Source organism: Bufo bufo, chromosome 4 (genome assembly GCF_905171765.1).
Source record: "Bufo bufo chromosome 4, aBufBuf1.1, whole genome shotgun sequence".
Lineage (NCBI taxonomy): Eukaryota > Metazoa > Chordata > Amphibia > Anura > Bufonidae > Bufo > Bufo bufo.
In genome coordinates, this window is record NC_053392.1 from 6,576,580 (window position 1) to 6,603,783 (window position 27,204).

At 47.4% G+C, this 27,204-nt stretch overlaps 1 protein-coding gene across 1 annotated transcript in view; it reads left to right on the plus strand.

Annotated features, from left to right (window-relative positions):
- Window positions 1-27,204, plus strand: part of LOC120998324 (aspartic and glutamic acid-rich protein-like) — a 2,513,920-nt gene that overhangs the window by 1,884 nt on the left and 2,484,832 nt on the right. Inside the window, exons 2-4 of the mRNA XM_040428985.1 lie at window positions 15,148-15,239; window positions 15,319-15,397; window positions 15,840-15,857. Of these exons, the coding sequence (XP_040284919.1) occupies window positions 15,148-15,239; window positions 15,319-15,397; window positions 15,840-15,857 (189 nt within the window). The remainder of the gene's footprint in view (window positions 1-15,147; window positions 15,240-15,318; window positions 15,398-15,839; window positions 15,858-27,204) is intronic.

Sequence of the window (27,204 nt, forward strand, 5' to 3'; positions counted from 1 at the left end):
GGATGTAGATGTCCTCACCCAGATTACACCCCGCAGGGATGTAGATGTCCTCACCCAGATTACACCCTGCAGGGATGTAGATGTCCTCATCCAGATTACACCCTGCAGGGATGTAGATGTCCTCACCCAGATTACACCCTGCAGGGATGTAGATGTCCTCACCCAGATTACACCCTGCAGGGATGTAGATGTCCTCACCCAGATTACACCCTGCAGGGATGTAGATGTCCTCACCCAGATTACACCCTGCAGGGATGTAGATGTCCTCACCCAGATTACACCCTGCAGGGATGTAGATGTCCTCACCCAGATTACACCCTGCAGGGATGTAGATGTCCTCACCCAGATTACACCCTGCAGGGATGTAGATGTCCTCACCCAGATTACACCCTGCAGGGATGTAGATGTCCTCACCCAGATTACACCCTGCAGGGATGTAGATGTCCTCACCCAGATTACACCCTGCAGGGATGTAGATGTCCTCACCCAGATTACACCCTGCAGGGATGTAGATGTCCTCACCCAGATTACACCCTGCAGGGATGTAGATGTCCTCACCCAGATTACACCCTGCAGGGATGTAGATGTCCTCACCCAGATTACACCCTGCAGGGATGTAGATGTCCTCACCCAGATTACACCCTGCAGGGATGTAGATGTCCTCACCCAGATTACACCCTGCAGGGATGTAGATGTCCTCACCCAGATTACACCCTGCAGGGATGTAGATGTCCTCACCCTGTCCTCACCCAGATTACACCCTGCAGGGATGTAGATGTCCTCACCCAGATTACACCCTGCAGGGATGTAGATGTCCTCACCCAGATTACACCCTGCAGGGATGTAGATGTCCTCACCCAGATTACACCCTGCAGGGATGTAGATGTTCTCACCCAGATTACACCCTGCAGCGATGTAGATGTCCTCACCCAGATTACACCCTGCAGCGATGTAGATGTCCTCACCCAGATTACACCCTGCAGCGATGTAGATGTCCTCACCCAGATTGCACCCTGCAGCGATGTAGATGTCCTCACCCAGATTACACCCTGCACTGATGTAGATGTCCTCACCCAGATTACACCCTGCAGTGATGTAGATGTCCTCACCCAGATTACACCCTGCAGGGATGTAGATGTCCTCACCCAGATTACACCCTGCAGGGATGTAGATGTCCTCACCCAGATTACACCCTGCAGTGATGTAGATGTCCTCACCCAGATTACACCCTGCAGGGATGTAGATGTCCTCACCCAGATTACACTCTGCACTGATGTAGATGTCCACCTCCTTGTCCTCACCCAGATTACACTCTGCACTGATGTAGATGTCCACCTCTTTGTCCTTACCCAGATTGCACTCTGCAGTGAGGGCTTCACCTCCACCTCCTGTGCTGAGCAGCTAGAAGGCAGTGGTTTCTGTATCGCTGCCTGGTATTCCCGGTACTGATTCCCCTCTGTCCACATTCCACCATCTAGGACCATCTACAGAATTCTCAGTATAAGGATCAGTGAGACAGACATAGGTGATACTTTGCTAACCCTTCGATGTCTGACAACCATGTACATATATTATAACAAACTGCTCTTCCTCATCAGTGGTCTCTCGATGCCTCCCTTTTTATCAATGTCATTTCCTATCCCCCCTGTGGCGAAACCAACCTCGCCACTGGGTTTCGGAGGGGCCTGGCTACCAGCCTCTTGCCTGAGGATTATGGCCCATACTGACTTTAAAGGAGCAAACAGACCGGCCGCACAGCTTAAATCTGTCTTTGCAATTGTATTTTGTTATGTGAGGGTACCCAGATAGCTAATTTTATTGTATTTATGTATTCTGAGTGCCATTCACCTAATGATATGCACTCAGACTTGAGCTATCTGGGAATATGTTAAATGTCTGTGTTTGCTGTGGGGGTGTGACATTGTGTGTTTGGGTGGTGATTTCTGTCCTGTTGTATCCACATGTGTATTGGCGATTTCCCTTTGTCCTGAGAGGTAATTAAATTACTCCTCGGGTGTCTCCAGGGCAGAGAGGAGGAAACCATGATGCATTGTGGGGATGTGTTGTGTCTGTGTATCCTGAGTGCTACGTATCTGTCCTGTGTCGCAGTCTTCCTTCTGGTCCCCTTGGGGCGGGTCCACCAGATGGGGACCTGCATAAATTCGGGCGGGTAGCCCTCAATAAAGTGTTCCTGTTTTACACTCAACATAGAGCCTCGTCTCATGTGTATGGGGATTGCTATACGTGTATACTCCCCTGGCTATTACTCCTAGCTCTTGTAAGAGCTGTTCCTGGTTCCTGTGGTGGTATCGGTGTCGAGCAGAGTGCTTGGAGTCCTCGGGAGGCACTGGGAGCATTTATCAACGGAGGTACCCGGTCGGGTGCTAGGAGATCCGTTACACCCCCTTTCTGATCCCACGGACAGCAGCAGAGCTGGTTTACAGCATTACAGGATTGGGGGTTGTAATAAGTCACTGGAGAGGTGTCTGGGCTAGAAGGTCTATGAGAGGTCCTCCGAGGACTATGTCCTCCATCTTCTTGATGAGTTCAGCTACAGCTGTTTGTACACAGAGGATCCTAGCAGTATCCCGGGGGCTTCTGTTTACCCCTGTGTCCAAATCCGTATTTCCTTAAGCTTCGTGGTAACGAATCACATTTTTTCCTAAAATGGTGACTACACGTGTGAGGACATGGAGCAAGGAACTCTGGGAAGGCGGGATCACCCACAATGCCATGCGTGCAGCCAATCAGCAGCCAGCCCTGTGATGTCACTGCCCTATAAATAGCCTCAGCCATCTTGGATTCTGCCAGTTTCCAGTGCACTTAGTGCAGGGAGAGACGTCAGCAGGCGCTAGGGACAGTGCGAGGAAAGACTTCATTGTGCTGGGAAAACGATTTACAAGTTCAGGGAAAGATTCTTCAAGGTGCAGGGAAAGGACGGGGAGGGATCATTCCGCAGCGTTTCTGTAGAGCAGGGTTCAGTCGGGGAGGTTACAGCCTGGGGAATAGGAACAATCCTATTACACCTTGCTGCACTGACTGCGGAGCCAGATTGCAGTTATTCTGCTGCTTCCAGGTTTGCACTGTATGATACAGCAGTAATTTGCTTGTGATCGGGGGGCAGGCGCTGTGATGCCGCCATTTACCGGGTGCATTAATAGGAACTATACCTACGTCCTATTAGCCGTCCTGCGGTGATTTTACATTATTTTACTTTTCTGGGGTTTATTAATAGAGGGGGAAAAAAGGAAACATATGTGATAATTGCCGTTCAGCGGTGAAGTTACGTTGTACTACAGCCATTTACCGGGTGTATTAACCCTTTTAGTACTGGGCCACTTTTTACCTTAAAGAGGACCTTTCATGGGTCCAGACATTATGAAATAGGTAGCGGGTTATGTAGGGCATAGAGCAGGGATCTACGAGCGCTTCTGGGCGCCGCTCCGTTCACCCGCTGTGCCCCCCTGCAGCACTCCTGCCCGGTATGCTAATGAATACCATCGGAACAGGAGGAGGGGACGGCAGGGTTTCTCATTGGGCGTCTCCTTCTCCCTGGCTGTGACGCTCTGCGCTGTGATTGGACCACGGCACACAGCACTCCGGTGTGAGCGCGAGCTGGAAACTTTAAACTTGAGCCGTGCTCCCGGCCGGGGCAAGGTGATAAAACATGGATAGGGCTTCTCTCCTCATCAGACATGTGCAAGCGCGAAGGGAGGACAGAGACGTCCAGGACAGGGAAATAAATGTACACAGTCTCGGACAACACTGCCCATGCACATTGTTTTTCTCCGTTTATTTTGTCCGTTGTGTTTCCGTTCCGTACTTCTGCTAAATTTCTCCGTTTGGTTTCCGTATGCGATCCGTGTTTTGTGGATCGGAAACAGGAACTTATTAATCATATTTGGACACCAAACACATGCGCAGAATAGTCTGGGCCTAGCATTTTTACAGTATGGATCCGAAAAATACGGAAGACATAAGTGTGTTCCGTATGCATTCCGTATTTTTTGCAGACCCATTGACTTGGAGACACGGAATGTTATTTGTGGACAATAATAGGACAAGTTCTATCTTTTAGCGGAACGGAAATGGAATAACGGAAAGAAAATACGTTCGTGTGCATGAGGCCTAAGACAGATAGTGATACCTCATAAAATAGTTATCAGTCGTCATTCCCCGGATTCAAAATAAATCCCAGCAGGCGGATGGATTTTTCTTCAATGCTTTATTGATCCATACACAGGACGCGGAAGGCTGGACGGGCCGAAACGCGTCCTGTGTATGGATCAATAAAGCATTGAAGAAAAATGTATACGCCTGCTGGGATTTATTTTGATTTCATAGTGGGAGCGATCCCTTCCCGTGCAAGCGAATTCACAAGGTGGTGAGCGGTCTGTCTTTTCTATCGAGTCATTCCCCGGACGTCTGCTTTATGTTTGGATCATTTTGTAAACGTCATTTTATTTTTTAGGACGTTAGAAGTTTAGAAGCAATTTTTCACATTTTCTACTAAATTTCCCAAACTATTTTTTCAAGCTCCAATTCAGTTACAAAGTGATTTTGAGGCGCTAACGTAAACACAAACGCAGTTAACCACAAGAATTTAAGGGAAATGGATGTGAAATAAAAAAAAACACTTTTTTGGTAGATTTTTTTTAATGTAAACACAGCAAGGGTTAACAGCAAAATAAACCTCAATACACATTTGTCACGGCTGTATGTGAGCAACAAGAGCATACACAGTAAATAGAGCTACTGACCGGACCCAAACTAGGGAGGATAAAGGGTGACCCCTGTCAGACCCTCAAAGCTCTCCCTATGCTGCTAAGCACATGCCCGGATCCAAATGGTGGATCGAGGCATGCCCGCGTACCTAAGACTGATGACCACTGTAACCCCTACAGTAGTGGAAGGGGCACGGCCACCGGTGCCCTGCTCAGTATATGGACGGAACCGGGGTCGTCTCGGATCCAGTCAGCAAACAAACAGAAACACTACAATGTCTGCACACTTAACTGAAGGAGCTGCAGCAGCAGTGAAGACAGACCCAAAGACAGCTGGCAAGATCCGGAGTACTTGCTGCAGCAGAACACAGGTCCAGTGAAATGATAGCACACCAGTGAAGATACTCAAGCGAGAGATACAACTCAAATGAGAAATATAATCCGCACCCTACAAAGGAGGAGGGGTGATTTAAAGGCAGAGAAATCAAACACAGGAGGAACAGCTGGGAGGAAGGAAACAGAAAGTAAAGACCTCATCACAGGGGCGGAGAAACAGAGCAGAGAGAACTCCTCCAAGCTCTAGTAGTGACATCATCACAGGGGTGGAGAAACAGAGCTGTGAGAACATCTCAAAGCTCTGGTAGTGACAACATTACTCAGATTCTGCAGTTTACAGAAATACCCCGTATGTGGCGGTAAACTGCTCTATGGGCACGTGCCAGTGGTCTGAAGGGAAGGAGCGCCATATGGATTTTGGAGGCAGATTTCGCTAGAATGGTTTCTAGGTGAAATTTTGTATTTGAAGAGATCCTGACGTACCCTACAGGGGAAACCCCCAACAAGTGACCCCATTTAGTAAATTGCACCCCTTAAAGAATATATTATGGGTGGGTTCACATCTGCTCATTTTTTGCAGGATGCGGTGACTGTTTGATTGGTACCATTTTAGGTTACATAAGACTTTTTGATCACTTGGTATTAAATTTTTTGTGAGGCAGGGTGACCAGAAAATGGCTTTTTTGACACTGTTTTTATTATTATTATTTTATGGCATTCACCTGACGGGGTGGATCATGTGATAGCCAGTCGATATGGACACGGCAACAACTAATGTGTCTACTTTTCTTTCTTTTGTTTTTTATAAATTTTTAAATGTAAAAAAAAAAATATATATATTTTTTATTATAGGAAACTTTTTTTATTTTTTTACTTTTTATCCCACTCTGGGTTTTTAAACTTTTGGAGGTCTGATCCCCTGTAGAATACTTCTGTATTGTAATGCATTGGCTGTAAGTGTATTACCAGTGTAATACCGGGGGCTGGATCTAATAATAACGGATGGCATCGGGCTGCCGTCCAAACCATCGGGTCCCTATCACAGCAGCACGGGGACCCGATCGCCACCCCGTGCCTGGCAGGATGCCGCATGTGCCGCAGTCAGCGCTGACTGCGGCAGTGCAAGTATTAATGTTTAAACCAATGCTGGCGCATTTTGCACGGGGCCAGTTATCTGTGACTGCCGGACCCCTGCAGCTTATTGGGCGGGCACAGCTCCTGCGCCCACTGATCAGAGCGCTGCATCTGTACGGCGCTGAGATTTGTGACCCTGATATTGGCATCATACATGTTCGACGCTGCTATCCTACGTGTTGAAAGGAAATATATGTTCGTCCCAATAACCGTTCTGCGGTGAATTGTGATTTTTAGATTTCTTTTTTGGGATGTAGTTATAGGAAAAAGAATAAGTCTTAATTGCCGTTCAGCTGTGAATTGTGCTAAAAAAATTTTTTGGGGGGGGTTTATTAATCAGAAAAAAATATATGTCTTAATTGTTGTTCAGCGGTGAAGTAACATTGTACTACAGCCTTTTTTTGGGGGTATTATTTTAATTTAATTCTTTTATTATACAGTATGTCAGACAGACAGGTGACAGGTCCTTCACAGGGAAGGGGCAGTGGGCAAAATGTTTGTCGCAGGAAGCAGAAGGGGGGGGGGCAGCAGGAGTCGCAGCGAGAGGCCTGAGCTCCCGCTGTCATCTAGCGGTCGTGTCTTGACCAGCAACCCAGCGGGGCTTGAATGATTGATCTGGAGGAGACATCCGCCGCTTCCTCCGGTAGGCGGGCAAGCAGTGTTGATGAGAGCAGCGTGGGAGCTGATGTTGTGAGCGATCAGCCTCCTGGCCCTGAGACCGTTGAGGGGGACATCAGTGACGTGCAGACAGTAGCGGATGATGATGATGAAGCCGATCGCACTTAGGATCCGGGAAAGGAAGGGGCTTCATCATTATCAGGAGAAGAGGGTGGCAGCTTGCGCGAGCGAGCGGCTGAGGCAGCAGTTGGGAGGTCAGGAGCCAAACGTGCCCGGGGTAGACCACCTGCTTCACAGGAGCCTACCGGCCTGGAAAGTAGCGGTGCAGGGGTTCATTGAGGTGGCAGGCAGTCAGTTCGGAGTGTTTGGGGGAATAAAATGCCATACTCGGCGGTGTGGCAATTCTTTTTGTTAGGCTGCTGGAGAAGGTTAACATGGCCATTTGCCAAATTTGTGGGCAGAAGGTGAAGTGTGGCCAGTGTGCCAATGTTGGCTCCACAGCCGTGCGTCAACACATGCAGCATCACCATAAAGTGACCTCGGAGAAATGGCTGGATGCATGCTCACTTGCTTGCGTAGTGACAGCTGAATTGTCACCATTCGGCAGAGGATGACTTCTGGCTCTCCAACATGTTAGACCCTCGCTACTGGTCGAAATTGGGGGCCTTTTTTACAGCCGCTGAGAGGGAGGACAAACTGAACTACTATAGAGACATCCTATGTAGTCAGTTGGCTGCTGCCTTTCTGCGCCATCGCCCATCCTCATGCAGGTCTGCCCCACCTTTGTGAAGATTATTCAGGCATGGATCAGCCAGGATTTTTAAACACCAGTGCCTGATGCATCAGACTAGATCATATACAGGGAGTGCAGAATTATTAGGCAAGTTGTATTTTTGAGGATTAATTTTATTATTGAACAACAACCATGTTCTCAATGAACCCAAAAAACTCATTAATATCAAAGCTGAATATTTTTGGAAGTAGTTTTTAGTTTGTTTTTAGTTTTAGCTATTTTAGGGGGATATCTGTGTGTGCAGGTGACTATTACTGTGCATAATTATTAGGCAACTTAACAAAAAACAAATATATACCCATTTCAATTATTTATTTTTACCAGTGAAACCAATATAACATCTCAACATTCACAAATATACATTTCTGACATTCAAAAACAAAAACAAATCAGTGACCAATATAGCCACCTTTCTTTGCAAGGACACTCAAAAGCCTGCCATCCATGGATTCTGTCAGTGTTTTGATCTGTTCACCATCAACATTGCGTGCAGCAGCAACCACAGCCTCCCAGACACTGTTCAGAGAGGTGTACTATTTTCTCTCCTTGTAAATCTCACATTTGATGATGGACCACAGGTTCTCAATGGGGTTCAGATCAGGTGAACAAGGAGGCCATGTCATTAGGTTTTCTTCTTTTATACCCTTTCTTGCCAGCCACGCTGTGGAGTACTTGGACGCGTGTGATGGAGCATTGTCCTGCATGAAAATCATGTTTTTCTTGAAGGATGCAGACTTCTTCCTGTACCACTGCTTGAAGAAGGTGTCTTCCAGAAACTGGCAGTAGGACTGGGAGTTGAGCTTGACTCCATCCTCAACCCGAAAAGGCCCCACAAGCTCATCTTTGATGATACCAGCCCAAACCAGTACTCCACCTCCACCTTGCTGGCGTCTGAGTCAGACTGGAGCTCTCTGCCCTTTACCAATCCAGCCACGGGCCCATCCATCTGGCCCATCAAGACTCACTCTCATTTCATCAGTCCATAAAACCTTAGAAAAATCAGTCTTGAGATATTTCTTGGCACAGTCTTGACGTTTCAGCTTGTGTGTCTTGTTCAGTGGTGGTCGTCTTTCAGCCTTTCTTACCTTGGCCATGTCTCTGAGTATTGCACACCTTGTGCTTTTGGGCACTCCAGTGATGTTGCAGCTCTGAAATATGGCCAAACTGGTGGCAAGTGGCATCTTGGCAGCTGCACGCTTGACTTTTCTCAGTTCATGGGCAGTTATTTTGCGCCTTGGTTTTTCCACGCGCTTCTTGCGACCCTGTTGACTATTTTGAATGAAACGCTTGATTGTTCGATGATCACGCTTCAGAAGCTTTGCAATTTTAAGAGTGCTGCATCCCTCTGCAAGATATCTCACTATTTTTGACTTTTCTGAGCCTGTCAAGTACTTCTTTTGACCCATTTTGCCAAAGGAAAGGAAGTTGCCTAATAATTATGCACACCTGATATATGGTGTTGATGTCATTAGACCACACCCCTTCTCATTACAGAGATGATGCACATCACCTAATATGCTTAATTGGTAGTAGGCTTTCGAGCCTATACAGCTTGGAGTAAGACAACATGCATAAAGAGGATGATGTGGTCAAAATACTCATTTGCCTAATAATTCTGCACGCAGTGTATGGTGCCACACCAACACTTTGACAAGAGACCTGTTTCTTCTAGCTACCTTCTTCAACTACTATTCTGATGCTGCCACCCGCCTGATGCCACACCTGCTGCCAGTTGCTCCTATTGCCAGCCACCATTTCAGCTGGTATTGCCCCCCACCTCCCCACTATGTCACTGGGCCACTCTGTGGTCTCCTCATGCTGCTGCCACCTCACCACTCTGTGGTCTCCTCATGCTGCTGACACCTCACCACTCTGTGATCTCCTCATGCTGCTGACACCTCACTATGTCATAAGGTCATTCTGTGGACTTCTGCATTTCCCACCCTCCCCACTTCATGACTGGGCCACTATTTTGCCTTTCAGGCTGGCTGATATCATTTATTTGACCTTTCTTCAGATCTGTCAGAAGATCAGAAAAATGAGACGCACAACGGATCCTGTCTGTGTAGCAGCTGTAAGGCCGGTATGGTCCCATCAGAATTGGCTTATGATTTGGTAGCCAAAAGCAGGAGTGGGTACAAAACACAGAAGACATGCAAATATCCCATTCACGTGTCATCTCTGTTTTGGATCCACTCCTGCTTTTTTTTGGTATTAGTAATACTGATGGATGACTGACCAAATGCTGACCGAGTGAAGGTGGATGCTCCACAGACAGGATCCGTTTTTTGGGGGTTATTGTTCTGACAGATCAGAGGAAGGGCAAAATAATCAGTGACGTCACCACACACTTACTGCTGACCCCCCCTCCACTCTGTCGGGGGGCTCTACTTGTATAAGGGGTTAATAGAACAGGTTCTGTAGACATCTATGTGGAATCATCAATCAGCTGATGACGGTGTAAAAGGAGTGCGCTTATTCTTGGCGCTAACATCGACCTGTAAGGCTGAGTTCACACTTGAGTTATTTGGTCAGTTTTGTCCCCGTGACTGCCCCAATAAGTGACGTGTGCAGTGATTCTAAGAGCGACGCCTGTCATCTACATGTCATACGGACTCACAGTATTATTTCACTTCCACAGCAGACTCCCTATGTGTGTTACTGCAAGGCACAGTGTTCTACACCGCTATACAGGCACAGTACTCTACACCGCTATACAGGCACAGTGTTCTACACCACTATACAGGCACAGTACTCTACACCGCTATACAGGCACAGTGTTCTACACCGCTATACAGGCACAGTGTTCTACACCGCTATACAGGCACAGTACTCTACACCGCTATACAGGCACAGTGTTCTACACCGCTATACAGGCACAGTGTTCTACACCGCTATACAGGCACAGTGTTCTACACCGCTGTACAGGCACAGTGTTCTACACCGCTGTACAGGCACAGTGTTCTACACCGCTGTACAGGCACAGTGTTCTACACCGCTGTACAGGCACAGTGTTCTACACCGCTATACAGGCACAGTGTTCTACACCGCTATACAGGCACAGTGTTCTACACCGCTATACAGGCACAGTGTTCTACACCGCTATACAGGCACAGTGTTCTACACCGCTGTACAGGCACAGTGTTCTACACCGCTGTACAGGCACAGTGTTCTACACCGCTGTACAGGCACAGTGTTCTACACCGCTGTACAGGCACAGTGTTCTACACCGCTGTACAGGCACAGTGTTCTACACCGCTGTACAGGCACAGTGTTCTACACCGCTGTACAGGCACAGTGTTCTACACCGCAGTACAGGCACAGTGTTCTACACCGCTGTACAGGCACAGTGTTCTACACCGCTGTACAGGATCTCTGCAGCCAGGAAATAGCTGTTTATTAACACAATTCGCCACAAATAAATTCGGATTGAATCAAATCTTTTGGGAAAATTCGGCAATCAAATTATTGAGAAATTCGCTCATCTCTAAAAGGGACCATTGTAGCAGAGGCATTACGTATCCAGAGGGGACAATACTGTACGAGGCCTAAAAAGGCACATAATGACTTTGGCAGCGACACTTTGGCTATGGCAGGGCTGGCCAACCTGCGGCTCTCCAGGTGGTGTAAAACTACAATTCCCATCATGCCCTGCTGTAGGCTGATAGTTGTAGACAGTCTGGGCATGCTGGGAGTTGTAGTTTTACAGCAGATGGAGAGTTGCAGGTTGGCAATCCCTGGGCTATGGCATCAAGTCTACTAGGGCTGAAATCTTTAATGCCCAGAGACAGACCGTGACCTAAAATGGCGACTGTCATTGACAAAGCTGCAGTTTCTCCTTTGAAGCCTTACACCCATTTGAACTCAAAAAAAGTGACTTTGACTTATAGAGGACCTTTCATGGATCCTGACTTTGTAAACTCATTGCTCTTACAGTAAAGAGTCCACAGTCTCACTGGTCTTACAGTAAAGAGTCCACAGTCTCAATGGTCTTACAGTAAAGAGTCCATAGTCTCACTGCTCTTACAGTATAGAGTCCATAGTCTCACTGCTCTTACAGTAAAGAGTCCATAGTCTCACTGCTCTTACAGTAAAGAGTCCATAGTCTCACCGCTCTTACAGTATAGAGTCCATAGTCTCACTGCTCTTACCGTAAAGAGTCCATAGTCTCAATGGTCTTACAGTAAAGAGTCCACAGTCTCAATGGTCTTACAGTAAAGAGTCCACAGTCTCAATGGTCTTACAGTAAAGAGTCCACAGTCTCACTGCTCTTACAGTAAAGAGTCCACAGTCTCACTGCTCTTACAGTAAAGAGTCCACAGTCTCACTGCTCTTACAGTAAAGAGTCCATAGTCTCACTGGTCTTACAGTAAAGAGTCCACAGTCTCACTGCTCTTACAGTAAAGAGTCCATAGTCTCACTGCTCTTACAGTAATGAGTCCACAGTCTCAATGGTCTTACAGTAGAGTCCACAGTCTCAATGGTCTTACAGTAAAGAGTCCACAGTCTCACTGCTCTTACAGTAAAGAGTCCACAGTCTCACTGCTCTTACTGTAAAGAGTCCACAGTCTCACTGCTCTTACCGTAAAGAGTCCACAGTTTCACTGCTCTTACCGTAAAGAGTCCACAGTCTCACTGCTCTTACCGTAAAGAGTCCACAGTCTCACTGCTCTTACCGTAAAGAGTCCACAGTCTCACTGCTCTTACCGTAAAGAGTCCACAGTCTCACTGCTCTTACCGTAAAGAGTCCATAGTCTCACTGTTCTTACAGTAAAGAGTCCATAGTCTCACTGCTCTTACAGTAAAGAGTCCATAGTCTCACTGCTCTTACAGTAAAGAGTCCATAGTCTCACTGCTCTTACAGTAAAGAGTCCATAGTCTCACTGCTCTTACCGTAAAGAGTCCACAGTCTCACCGCTCTTACAGTAAAGAGTCCACAGTCTCACCGCTCTTACAGTATAGAGTCCATAGTCTCACTGCTCTTACAGTAAAGAGTCCATAGTCTCACTGCTCTTACAGTATAGAGTCCATAGTCTCACTGCTCTTACAGTAAAGAGTCCATAGTCTCACTGTTCTTACAGTATAGAGTCCATAGTCTCACTGCTCTTACCGTAAAGAGTCCATAGTCTCACTGCTCTTACAGTAAAGAGTCCATAGTCTCACTGCTCTTACAGTAAAGAGTCCATAGTCTCACTTAGGGTTGGGCGATATCAAAAAATATTCCCACGATAACAATATATATCGTGATAAATACCCATTTAGCAGAAAAAAAACACTTGGGGCCAAAAGGAGACGTTGCACTGTATGGGGCAGCCACAAGGAGATGTTGCACTGTATGGGGCGGTGTGTGGTAGTGTAGGGACGCCTCTTACGATCCATCTAACTGGGGTAAAATCCTATTAGGATAATTCATGGAGGAAGTCTTCTTTGAGAGATTTTGAAGAAGAGGACAGGGCTCCACATGGGCTAGAAGTGACAACTGGTATGGGGGGGGGGGGGTCATTCTGTGGTGATGTCACTCTCCACCCCCAAAATAGCAGTACATGAGGAAGCTGACTTCAAATATGAAGTTCTCCTACCCCTATAAATCACCCAAATGGACAGTGACTGCAGTCATTACCTGAAGAAGCAGTGAAGTAGCCAGGGGTTATGTTAGCAGTCAGTAGTAGGCTGTCGGTCACAAAGGGCGACGCAGATGATATCACCATCAATGTAAACCATCAGTCTACCGGAGCCCAGTACACACGATATATACAGATATACACGTCCTGTATGTACACAGTGACCTCTCTATTTATCACATCACAGGTGGACACTGGAGTGAAGACACATGCGTTGGTGACACATATTAAAGAGGACCTTTCTTAGGTCCAAAGAATATGAACTTAGTAGCAGGCTGCATAGAGCGGCGCCCAGGGATCTAAGTGCGTTATTATTATTTTTCTCCCTGGCTCTGAGCTCTGCGCTGTAATGGACAGCTCTGCTGTCAGGGAAAAGGACAGACACTGGCGTCTCCTCCTACTTGCACCGAATGTTGAGAAATTACCGGGGGCCACAGCGGACGAACGGAGCGGCGCCCAGGAATAATAGTAAGTGCACTTAGATACCGTAAAGAGTCCACAGTCTCACCGCTCTTACAGTAAAGAGTCCCCAATCTCGGTGCTCTCGCGGTGGAGAGCCCACAGTCTCGGTGCTCTCGCGGTGGAGAGCCCACAGTCTCGGTGCTCTCGCGGTGGAGAGCCCACAGTCTCGGTGCTCTCGCGGTGGAGAGCCCACAGTCTCGGTGCTCTCGCGGTGGAGAGCCCACAGTCTCGGTGCTCTCGCGGTGGAGAGTCCCCAAAGACACAGATACAATGTCTCCAGGTGTGTTTTATATGTCTCTACGGGGGTCTACTGCCCCAGTACTATACCAGTATGGACTGGTCTTCCCCAGTATGAACCCTAAATGACTACAGTAAAAGAGATGACAGAGGGATGTGCGAGATGTACGGAAAATGCAGAAGTCATCTTTATCAGGGATGTCAGTCCTGATATCGGGGGCGCTCTCGTCCCTCTATGGGGGTTCTGCTCTGATATCGGGGGCGCTCTCGTCCCTCTATGGGGGTTCAGCCCTGATATCGGGGAAGCTCTCGTCCCTCTAGGGGGGGTTGAGCCCTAATATCGGGGGTGGGTGTGCTCTCGTCCCTCTATGGGGGTTCAGCCCTGATAATTCGGAGGGGGGCGGTGCTCTTGGAAATCTGTGGAGGTTCTGCCCGGATATCGGGGTGCGCGATCGTTCCTCTATGGGGGTGATACTTTGGCAGGATTTTTCGGTCTCTTTCCCATTACTATGGGGGTTCAAGCCTGATATCGGTGGGGGCGCTCTGATCACTCTATGGGGGTTCAGCCCTGATATCGGGGGCGCTCTCATCCCTCTATGGGGGTTCAACCCTAATATCAGGTTGCTCTCGTCCCTCTATGGGGGTTCAGCCCTAATATCAGGTTGCTCTCGTCCCTCTATGGGGGTTCAGCCCTAATATCAGGTTTCTCTCGTCCCTCTATGGGGGTTCAGCCCTAATATCAGGTTGCTCTCGTCCCTCTATGGGGGTTCAGCCCTAATATCAGGTTTCTCTCGTCCCTCTATGGGGATTCAACCCTAATATCAGGTTGCTCTCGTCCCTCTATGGGGGTTCAATCCTGATTATCGGGGGGCGCTTTCGTCCCTCTATGGGGGTCACACTTTCTGACGATTTTTCTTTTCCATTAGAAGCAGAAAACTGAAGGGTCAGAAATTCTCCTGGAAACTATAAAATGTCCGGTGAATCTGCGGCTCATAAACTGCTGCCGGCTGCCCATAGACTTCCAGGCTGCTGACTGCCAGACCCTAGTCATCCGCACATTCAGAGGGCAGTGGGGTGAACTCCACCCTAATCCACCAGCAGGTTCCTCTGCCGCATTTCAGGATCCACAAGAGGATTTACAAAGATGGCGGCTGACAGCAGAGTTCCTCCTCCTGTTTGTGGCGCTCAGTATTGTATTCAGTCTGTGTGTTATCTCTTATAGGTTCTGACTCCAGGAGAAGTCCCCCCGAGAGATGTCCCCGTCCTCTGTATTCCCAGGACTGTCCAGAGGAGAAGCTCCCAGAGAACCATCAGGTAGATGGAGCTGAAGTCTCCCCAGAATCTGACCAGAAAGGGACTGAACCAAAGACCATTTTACATTTCTCTTCTTTAGGGTGAAAATCTGATGGATATTAAGGTTGAGGTTAAAGATGAAGCAGAAGAGGAGACGGATTTATGGGGCGATCAGCAGGGTAAGGAGGGGGGTTGTCATGGGTCACCTGGATACTACTCCCATCATCTCATCATCACATGTAATAATCTCTCCTGTCCCTGTGTGTTTCCTACAGATGGACTCGTAGAAAGAAATCCCCCCGAGAGATGTCCCCGTCCTCTGTATTCCCAGGACTGTCCAGAGGAGAAGCTCCCAGAGAACCATCAGGTAGATGGAGCTGAAGTCTCCCCAGAATCTGACCAGAAAGGGATTGAACCAAAGACCGTTTTACATTTCTCTTCTTTAGGATGAAAATCTGATGGATATTAAGGCTGAGGTTAAAGATGAAGCAGAGGAGGAGACGGATTTATGGAGCAATCAGCAGGGTAAGGAGGGGGGCTGTCATGGGTCACCTGGATACTACTCCCATCATCTCATCATTACATGTAATAATCTCTCCTGTCCCTGTGTGTTTCCTACAGATGGACTCATAGAAGGAAATCCCCCCGAGAGATGTCCCCGTCCTCTGTATTCCCAGGACTGTCCAGAGGAGAAGCTCCCAGAGAACCATCAGGTAGATGAAGCTGAGCCCTATACACATCTATATAGGGGGGTCCTGCAGTCATAGAGGGGTCATAGATTGTGGGGGTCTCTTATGTGGATCTGTTAGATTTCCCACCGGTCTGCTGTATTGTCCTGAATTGTTACAGATGACAAATCAGGGGGAAGATCTGACAGATATTAAAGTGGAGGATGAAGAAGAGCGGATGATGGGCGATCCCCCCTGTAAGAGTGAGGTGGAGGAGGACATTCCAGTCCATGTGAACACAGGTATGGAATCATGAATGGAGGAAGGGAATTGGGAGGTTTCTTATGGTGGAGCTCCACCTTAGAGCTGCAGTTAAGGAGCACTCCGGGCAGTGATCCAGCTTTGAGTCTTTAAATGGCAGTCTAATGGTTTTATACTAGTAAAGGCCCTGGAGACCTGTAGTAATGGCTGTTATACTTCAGGTAGGTGTCATCAGATGCCGGGTGTTATAGATGACATTACTTCTACACTATAAAGGCTGGAGACATGTAGTAATGGCTGTTATACCTCAGGTAGGTCTCATCAGATGCCGGGTGTTATAGATGACATTACTTCTACACTATAAAGGCTGGAGCATGTAGTAATGGCTGTTATACCTCAGGTAGGTGACATCAGATGCCGGGTGTTATAGATGACATTACTTCTACACTATAAAGGCTGGAGACATGTAGTAATGGCTGTTATACCTCAGGTAGGTGTCATCAGATGCCGGGTGTTATAGATGACATTACTTCTACACTATAAAGGCTGGAGACATGTAGTAATGGCTGTTATACCTCAGGTAGGTGTCATCAGATGCCGGGTGTTATAGATGACATTACTTCTACACTATAAAGGCTGGAGACATGTAGTAATGGCTGTTATACCTCAGGTAGGTGACATCAGATGCCGGGTGTATAGATGACATTACTACTACACTATAAAGGCTGGAGACATGTAGTAATGGCTGTTATACTTCAGGTAGGTGTCATCAGATGCCGGGTGTTATAGATGACATTACTTCTACACTATAAAGGCTGGAGACATGTAGTAATGGCTGTTATACCTCAGATAGGTGTCATCAGATGCCGGGTGTTATAGATGACATTACTTCTACACTATAAAGGCTGGAGACATGTAGTAATGGCTGTTATACCTCAGGTAGGTCTCATCAGATGCCGGGTGTTATAGATGACATTACTTCTACACTATAAAGGCTGGAGACATGTAGTAATGGCTGTTATACCTCAGGTAGGTGACATCAGATGCCGGGTGTTATAGATGACATTACTTCTACACTATAAAGGCTGGAGACATGTAGTAATGGCTGTTATACCTCAGGTAGGTGACATCAGATGCCGGGTGTTATAGATGACATTACTTCTACACTATAAAGGCTGGAGACATGTAGTAATGGCTGTTATACCTCAGGTAGGTGTCATCAGATGCCGGGTGTTATAGATTACATTACTTCTACACTATAAAGGCTGGAGACATGTAGTAATGGCTGTTATACTTCAGGTAGGTGTCATCAGATGCCGGGTGTTATAGATGACATTACTTCTACACTATAAAGGCTGGAGACATGTAGTAATGGCTGTTATACCTCAGATAGGTGTCATCAGATGCCGGGTGTTATAGATGACATTACTTCTACACTATAAAGGCTGGAGACATGTAGTAATAGCTGTTATACCTCAGGTAGGTGTCATCAGATGCCGGGTGTTATAAAAGACATTACTTCTACACTATAAAGGCTGGAGACATGTAGTAATGGCTGTTATACCTCAGGTAGGTGTCTTCAGATGCCGGGTGTTATAGATGACATTACTACTACACTATAAAGGCTGGAGACATGTAGTAATGGCTGTTATACCTCAGATAGGTGTCATCAGATGCCGGGTGTTATAAAAGACATTACTTCTACACTACAAAGGCTGGAGACATGTAGTAATGGCTGTTATACCTCAGGTAGGTGACATCAGATGCCGGGTGTTATAAAAGACATTACTTCTACACTATAAAGGCTGGAGACATGTAGTAATGGCTGTTATACCTCAGGTAGGTGTCATCAGATGCCGGGTGTTATAGATGACATTACTTCTACACTATAAAGGCTGGAGACATGTAGTAATGGCTGTTATTCCTCAGGTAGGTGACATCAGATGCCGGGTGTTATAGATGACATTACTTCTACACTATAAAGGCTGGAGACATGTAGTAATGGCTGTTATTCCTCAGGTAAGTGTCATCAGATGCCGGGTGTTATAGATGACATTACTTCTACACTATAAAGGCTGGAGACATGTAGTAATGGCTGTTATTCCTCAGGTAGGTGACATCAGATGCCGGGTGTTATAGATGACATTACTTCTACACTATAAAGGCTGGAGACATGCACCGATGTCACCCGTTTCAAGCAGAGTGTTAGCTGTGTGCTGGCACTTCTGCTAACGCTCGGTTGTCCTGAAAATAGGGGAAGTAAGAGCGGGGGGGATCATTCTTCTTCTAGGGGAATGCGCCGTGGCCCCTTCCACTCAGGGCCGACCTTCTTTCACAAGGTCCAGTCTTCCACCAGAGTTTGGATACGCTACGTTTAATGGCGTGGCTATTGAAACCTTAATTGTGAGACAGAAGTGTTTCTCTGATGCAGTCATTAGGACTATGCTTAGAGCCAGGAAACCCTCATCATCCAATATTTATTACAGGACTTGGAAGTCCTTTTTGCGCTTCTGTGAGGAGCGCGATCTCCCTCCCAGATGTTTTTTTCCTTCCTAATATACTGGCGGCGTTTCTGCAGTCAAGATTGGAGCTGGGTCTGGCACTTAAAATAGACTAAAATAGATTAAAATAGACAAATCGCCAGGACCGGATGACATACACCCCCGTATCCCAAAGGAATTAAGTAATGTCATAGCCAGACCCTTATTTCTGATATTTGCAGACTCTATACTGACAGGGAATGTCCCACAGGATTGGCGCGTGGCAAATGTGGTGCCAATATTCAAAAAGGGGCCAAAAACAGAGCCTGGAAACTATAGGCCGGTAAGTTTAACATCTGTTGTGGGTAAACTGTTTGAAGGTTTTCTGAGAGATGCTATATTAGAGCATCTCAACGGAAATAAGCAAATAACGCCATATCAGCATGGCTTCGTGAGGGATCGGTCATGTCAGACTAATTTAATCAGTTTCTATGAGGAGGTAAGTTCTAGACTTGACAGCGGCGAATCAATGGATGTCGTATATCTGGACTTCTCCAAAGCATTTGACACTGTACCTCATAAAAGGTTAGTATATAAAATGAGAATGCTCGGACTGGGAGAAAACGTCTGTATGTGGCTAAGTAACTGGCTGAGGGATAGAAAACAGAGGGTGGGTATTAACGGTACACACTCAGATTGGGTCACTGTCACTAGTGGGGTACCACAGGGGTCAGTACTGGAGGGGTCACTGTCACTAGTGGGGTACCACAGGGGTCAGTACTGGGGGGTCACTGTCACTAGTGGAGTACCTCAGGGGTCAGTACTGGAGGGGTCACTGTCACTAGTGGGGTACCTCAGGGGTCAGTACTGGAGGGGTCACTGTCACTAGTGGGGTACCTCAGGGGTCAGTACTGGGCCCTATTCTCTTCAGTATATTTATTAATGATCTTGTAGAAGGCTTGCATAGTAAAGTATCAATTTTCGCAGATGACACTAAACTGTGTAAAGTAATTTACACTGAAGAGGACAGTATACTGTATATATATATACTACAGAGGACAGTATACTGTGTATACACTACAGAGGACAGTATACTGTATATATACTACAGAGGACAGTATACTGTATATACACTACAGAGGACAGTATACTGTATATATATATATATACTACAGAGGACAGTATACTGTGTATATACTACAGAGGACAGTATACTGTGTATACACTACAGAGGACAGTATACTGTATATATACTACAGAGGACAGTATACTGTATATATACTACAGAGGACAGTATACTGTATATATATACTACAGAGGACAGTATACTGTATATATATACTACAGAGGACAGTATACTGTATATATATACTACAGAGGACAGTATACTGTATATATATACACTACAGAGGACAGTATACTGTGTATACACTACAGAGGACAGTATACTGTATATATACTACAGAGGACAGTATACTGTATATATACTACAGAGGACAGTACACTGTATATATACTACAGAGGACAGTATACTACTACAGAGGGATCTGGATAGATTGGAGGCTTGGGCAGAGAAGTGGCAGATGAGGTTTAACACTGATAAATGTAAAGTTATGCATATGGGAAGGAATAATGCAAGTCACCCGTACATACTAAATGGTAAAACACTCGGTAACACTGACATGGAAAAGGACCTAGGAATTTTAATAAACAGCAAACTAAGCAGCAAAAACCAGTGCCAGGCAGCTGCTGCCAAGGCCAACAAGATAATGGGTTGCATCAGAAGGGGCATAGATGCCGGTGATGAGAACATAGTCCTACCACTTTACAAATCGCTAGTCAGACCACACATGGAGTACTGTGTACAGTTCTGGGCTCCTGTAAACAAGGCAGACATAGCAGAGGGTTCAGAGGAGGGCAACTAATGTAATAACTGGAATGGGGCAACTACAGTACCCTGAAAGATTATCAACATTAGGGTTATTCACTTTAGAAAAAAAGACATCTGAGGGGAGATCTAATTAATATGTATAAATATATCAGGGGTCAGTACAGAGATCACTCCCATCATCTATTTATCCCCAGGACTGTGACTGTGACGAGGGGACATCCTCTGCGTCTGGAGGAAAGAAGGTTTGTACACAAACATAGAAAAGGATTCTTTACGGTAAGAGCAGTGAGACTATGGAGCTCTCTGCCTGAGGAGGTGGTGATGGTGAGTACAATAAAGGAATTCAAGAGGGGCCTGGATGTATTTCTGGAGTGTAATAATATTACAGGCTATAGCTACTAGAGAGGGGTCGCTGATCCAGGGAGTTATTCTGATGTCTGATTGGAGTCGGGAAGGAATTTTTTATTCCCCTAAAGTGGAGAAAATTGGCTTCTACCTCACAGGGTTTTTTGCCTTCCTCTGGATCAACTTGCAGGATAACAGGCCGAACTGGATGGACAAATGTCTTTTTTCGGCCTTATGTACTATGTTACTATGTTGCTTAGTTTGTTAAAAGGGCAGGTCTCGGCCCTGTCCATTTTTTTCCAAAGGCCCCTGGCCGGGTTAGCTCCGATCAAGAAGTTTATGCAGGGGGTTGCTCACACAGTGCCCCCTTATCGTCCCCCCTTACATGCTTGCGACCTGAACTTGGTTCTGGGTTCTCTCCAGGCCATTACGTTTGAACCTCTGAGGGAGGTCTCTTTTCGCTTGCTCTCCTGGAAAGTGGCCTTTTTGGTGGCCATCATCACATCTATCCGGAGAGTTTCAGAACTGGCAGCTCTTATAAAAAGTTTGGAGGCCAAGGAAGGGTTAACTGCACTTTTGCTGGTGACAAATGCTTCCGCAGGGCAGATTGTGCAGCCACGTACTGGACACTGCAAAACGTGCAAGTTATTCCACTAGGTATGTAGTGGAGCAGTGGATGTAGGACTGGATCTGCGGTGCAAGATGGAAGCAGATGCCGCACTTCCAAAAACCTGCAAGCTTTGCAGATATTGTGTCCACACTTATGGGAACCATTCACACTAAGCCAAGCTTCCGAAGTTTTTTTTTTATGTAAACAAACTGGGTGAACCGGTCCCAATAAAGCGTTTCATATCTAATGCTTTACATTTACAATTTACTGCACATTTTGATTCTTTTTTAATCAGTTTTTTTAATTTAAATATTTACAGTGGTCTTGTCTGAGGTGAAATCCGTCCGTCCACGTAGCGTAAACCCGTCTCGTGTCATCTAATACACCGTAAAAAAGCCGCCCCTATGGGTGAACTTTATAGGGCAAAGAGAAACTGCTCCACTGAAGGTGGGACTACAAGTACCAGACTAACTGAGCTAGGCTATCCGGGGTGGACTGTCCATCAGGCAGCGCAGAATTAACATGATCAGCGGTGATGGTAAATCCAAAGCACAGAGCGAGACGCAGTCAAATACCGTGAACAATTCAAGGAAATACAGAGGATATTTGATCATTTCTCCCCATTCTGAGACAAGGCCACGTGCCGGATAAAACTGCCGCAGAAGGAGCGCAGATTGTGCCTAAGAAGGCCCCAACATTGGGACCGCAAAAAACTGCGGATACTTGGCTTAGTGTGAATGGTTCTCATAAGTGCGGACACAATATCTGCAAAACTTGTAGGTTTTTGGAAGTGGTGCATCTTTTATAGGGCTCATGCACCCAAACATGCCATGTTTTGCTGTCTGCAAATTGCGGATCCTCAAAATACGGATGCCGTCCATGTGCCATCTGCAATTTACGGAACAGGCGGCTCATTATAGAAAAGCCTATTCTTATCCGTAAAGCGGACAAGAATAGGACATGGTTATAAATTTTTGCGGGGCCATGGAACGGGGCAACGGATTCGGACAGCGCACAGAGTGCGGCCTACTGTAGTGAATGGGTCCACACCCGAGCCTCAAAAAATGTGTCTAGGGTGCGGAACAAAACCACGTTTATGTGAATGCGCCCTAAGGCTACCTTCACATCTGCGTTTTTGCAGGATCCGGCACGGTTCAGCAAAAACACTTCCATTAGGATATTACAACTGTCTGTATCTGTAATAAACGGATCCGGTTCTATTATCTTCAAAATGACTAAGATGCATCCGGCGCCAAAACCAGTGTAAGTCAGTGGTGCCGGATCCGTTTTCTCAGACACATTATCCAATGACCACTGCATGCAGCGTTTTCTGTCCGGCCAAATGGGACGGAATGTAATCTGGTGACTCCGTTCTGTTCAGTTTTGTCCCCATTGACAGCGAAGGGACAGAACTGAAGCGTTTTCCTCTGGTATTGAGATCCTACGACATATCTCAATACCGGAAAGGAGAATGTAACGGCTACCCAGATAGTGAGAGGGTATCAGCCGTTGGGGACGTCCTTTTCCTGGCAAGCTGCTGGGTACGAGGGCAGCTGGTATAACCCCATCCACGCGTTCCAGAGGTAGAGTCGGGTTCAGTGGTAAAAAGAGCGGCGTAACGATCCCATATTTTCCCTCTCAAGAACGAGACGAGGCTCCATTTTGAAGGGTTAGGAAAACATGAACACCTTATTGAGGGCTACCCGCCCGTATTTATGCAGGTCCCCATCTAGTGTACACGCCCCTAGGGGACCAGAAGGAGGACTGTGACACAGGACAGATACGTAGCACTCAGGATACACAGACACAACACATCCCCACAATGCATCATGGTTTCCTCCTCTCTGCCCTGGAGACACCCGAAGAGCAATTCAATTATCTCTCAGGACAAAGGGAAATCACCAATACACATGTGGATACAACAGGACAGGAATCGCCACCCAAACACACAATGTCACACCCCCACAGCAAACACAGACATTTAACCTATTCCCAGATAGCTCAAGTCTGAGGGCATATCATTAGGTGAATGCCGCTCAGAGTACACAAATACAATACAATTAGCTATCTGGGTGCCATTTTTTTAGTTCATACGGATGGGTCTGTCACAAGTTCCAACTGCGTTCGGTCCTATTAACAGTCCAGACATGCGGCATAGTTCTGTTACACTGCTCCCCTTTTGTGGAACACTCCGGCAGACCCGGATTGATCCTTTTCTGGTCAACTTGGGGCTGTCCGGTATGCTGTTAAGGTAAAAGTTCCGTTTGTCTGGACAGTCCGTCTGCGTTCCCATTGAACTGGCCAGGGCGACATTGAATGGAAAAGTTATACGGTTGTAGGGCCAAGCTCCATCTCAGCAATCGTCCATTGTCCCCAGCCACTCGGTTCAGCCATACCAGGGGGTTGTGGTCTGTGATCAGGGTGAATTCCTGACCGTAAAGGTACGGTGTGAGCTTCTTTAGAGCCCAGACCAGGGCTAGACATTCTTTCCAGGACGTCCTCCATGACAGCACCCATGGAGGATGTCGTTACTGGTTTCTGTTGGGACAGGAAGAGAGACAGTTTAAAGGGCCCCTCCCCACCCCCTTGCTCCAGTGTTCTTCCTGTCCCAACAGGGATAGGAGGAGTTAGACAGCTCTCTCCTAGCAAGATAGGTAGGGAACGGGGTCGAGTCTGGTCGGGGGGTACCTACCTCTCCTCTTCAGACTCCGGCAGGCCCCCGAACCAGCACCACTCTGGGAAGCGGTCCCCTGGTTAAGTCCCCGATTCTCTCTCTGGCCGGCCGCATGAATCGGGGACGCTGTTGCCGCTTCTCCCTATCGGAGCTCTGGGCTCGGCTTCGGCTCCTCTGACGTCAGATTCCCGGCCGCGCTCACGTGACCGGAAGCCACTACGCGTCACCGGAAGTAATGGCGACGCGCATCAGCATGCTGGAGACACGCCGATCCGGTGGTCTCGCATGTCCTGGGGGTTGACTCTTTCCCGGAATGAGTCCCCCTGGGAAAGAGCAAGCGGAGGCGGAGTCAAGCAGCGACGGGCGGACCGGTAAGTCAACTTGATCTTATTTAAGACGCCAGATGGCAGCCTGGTAGGTTGCATCATGGAGGTCCAGCAAGCTTGAAACTTGTTCAGACTCCCCCGTCCAGGCCCCTGTAAGTAGTCACTTTGCGTACTTTGTACAGGGATAGGTTTTCTGGGCCCAGCAGTTCCCTAATGGCCTTATCCTCCCTTTCTCTTAGACTGCTAAGGAACCAGGGCACAGGCCTCATGGGGACCCCAAAAAGAAGGGCAGGAAATGCCCGACCTGCCAAACAAAGCTGCTGGAGTCATATAAAAAACAGCTATGCCCAGAATGTATTTCCAAAATCATGAAGGACGAACGGGCATCCCTGCTTTCAGATTTAAGGGATATTGTAAGAGAGGAGGTGCAGGCGGCAACCTCTAGCCAGACACCCCCTCCTCCATTCCCCCCTCCTCCAAAAAAGCCAGGATCCAGTCAGGCTCTGACTCAGAGGAAGAAGGGTTATGTGTCTCAGACAACGACGACACAGAGTCCCTCTATCAGAAAGAGCAGAGAAGATACTTCTTTTCGTCCGAGGACTTAGATTCCCTGCTCACCGCCATTAGACAGACCATGGCTATTGAGGAGGAGGAACAGACTCGTTCGGTTGAAGACGAGATGTTCGGGGGTCTTAAAGTCAGGAGAAAAAAGGTCTTCCCAGTAAATGAAAATCTTAAAGATCTCATCACAAAGGAATGGGCGGACGGCGAAAGGAAGCTCTTCATTCCCAGGGATTTTAAAAATCGTCTGCGGTTTGACCCAAAGGACACTAACCTCTGGGACGAGGTTCCCAAAGTAGATATCCAGGTGGCCAAGGTCGTGAAAAAAACCTCAATACCCTTTGAGGATTCGTCACAGCTAAGGGACCCCATGGATAGGAAGTTAGACGGCCTGTTGAAAAAATCCTGGGAGTCAGGGGCGACCGCAATTAATACCAACATTGCAGCCACTTCGGTTTCCAGAGCCTTAATCTTATGGATTAACCAACTGGAGAGTCACCTCAGGGCAAGAACATCCAGGGAAGAAATCCTAGAGTCTCTCCCGCTTCTAAAAATGGCCTCTAGTTTCCTGGCGGATGCCTCAGCGGAGACCATTAGATTCGCAGCCAAGTCCCAGTCTCAGACTAACGCTGCTAGACGGGCCCTCTGGCTCAAGTCCTGGTCTGGGGACGTAGCGTCAAAGAACAGACTCTGCTCCATTCCGTTCTCTGGCTCTTTTATGTTCGGCCCAGTTTTGGACTCTATCCTCCAGAATGCGGCAGATAATAAGAAAGGGTTCCCTGAGGAGAAGCCTAAAAAACCCCAGCCCTTTCGTAGACCCTCGGGCCAAAATCAGGCCAGGGCCTATAGAGGGAAAGGAAAATCGGGCCGCTGGAGCTACCCCAAGGGTAGAGGTAGGGGTTTCCTCTTCAACCCCAACACCAATACAGGAAAACCATGACGCCAGACCAGTGGGAGGGAGACTTCGGCACTTCTGGGAAAGATGGAAGAGAGTTACTTGCAATCAATGGATCCTGGACTCCATCAGGGACGGCTTCAGGATAGATTTCAGAACTCCTCCTCCCCAAACGTTCCAGGTGACCTATTGCGAATCTACTCTCCTCCAACAGCAACTACGGTCACATATTCAAAGCCTCCTGGCTCTGGGAGCTATCACCCAGGTTCCTCCTCCCCAGCAGTTCACAGGCCATTATTCGAGACTTTTCTTTGTGAAGAAGCCAGACGGGTCGGTGAGGACAATCATCAACTTAAAATTTCTGAACAGGTGGGTGACGTACTACAGGTTCAAGATGGAGTCAATAAAATCCTCCACTCCTCTGATCCCTCCAGGTGCTCACCTTTGCACATTGGACCTCAAGGATGCGTACTACCACATCCCCATACATCCTCAACACCAACAGTATTTAAGGTTTGCGGTCAAGTACAGAGAAGAGACCTTTCACTACCAGTTTCAGTGCCTGCCGTTCGGGATCTCATCTGCCCCCCGTCTGTTCACAAAGGTAGTATCCGAAATGATGGCCTACCTTCGCCAGAATGCAATTACAATCGTGCCCTACCTGGACGACTTCTTGCTGATAGCAGACTCGGTTCAAAAATTGCTGGGGGACATCCATCAGACCTTAGCCCTATTCAAGGACTTGGGGTGGATCGTGAACTACCCAAAATCGGACCTGGTACCAGACACGAGGAAGGAATTCCTGGGCACTCTCCTAGATACAAGGATGCAACACTCCTTTCTTCCAGAGAGAAAACAGACCAATCTGAGACAAAAGATAGAGTTGTTCAAAAAGAGGAGAACCCACTCAATCAGGGAAGCCATGCAGATCCTGGGACTGATGACCTCCTGCATCTCAATAGTACCCTGGGCCCAGTTCCACTCCAGGACCCTCCAGAAGGCAGTTTTGACAGCCTGGAACAGAGACCACCGCTCTCTGAACTGCAGGATGAAAGTATCGGGAGAAGTAGTAAAATCCCTGTCCTGGTGGATAGAACCAGGGAAGCTGGAGAAAGGAGTCCCGTGGAATTTGACTCTAGCCATAACCGTCACCACGGACGCAAGTCTGAATGGCTGGGGGGGGCATGTGGACCAGCATCTCTTCCAGGGTTCCTGGGTTCTTCAAGACAAAATAAGATCCTCAAACTACCGGGAACTGAAGGCAGTGCTGAGGAC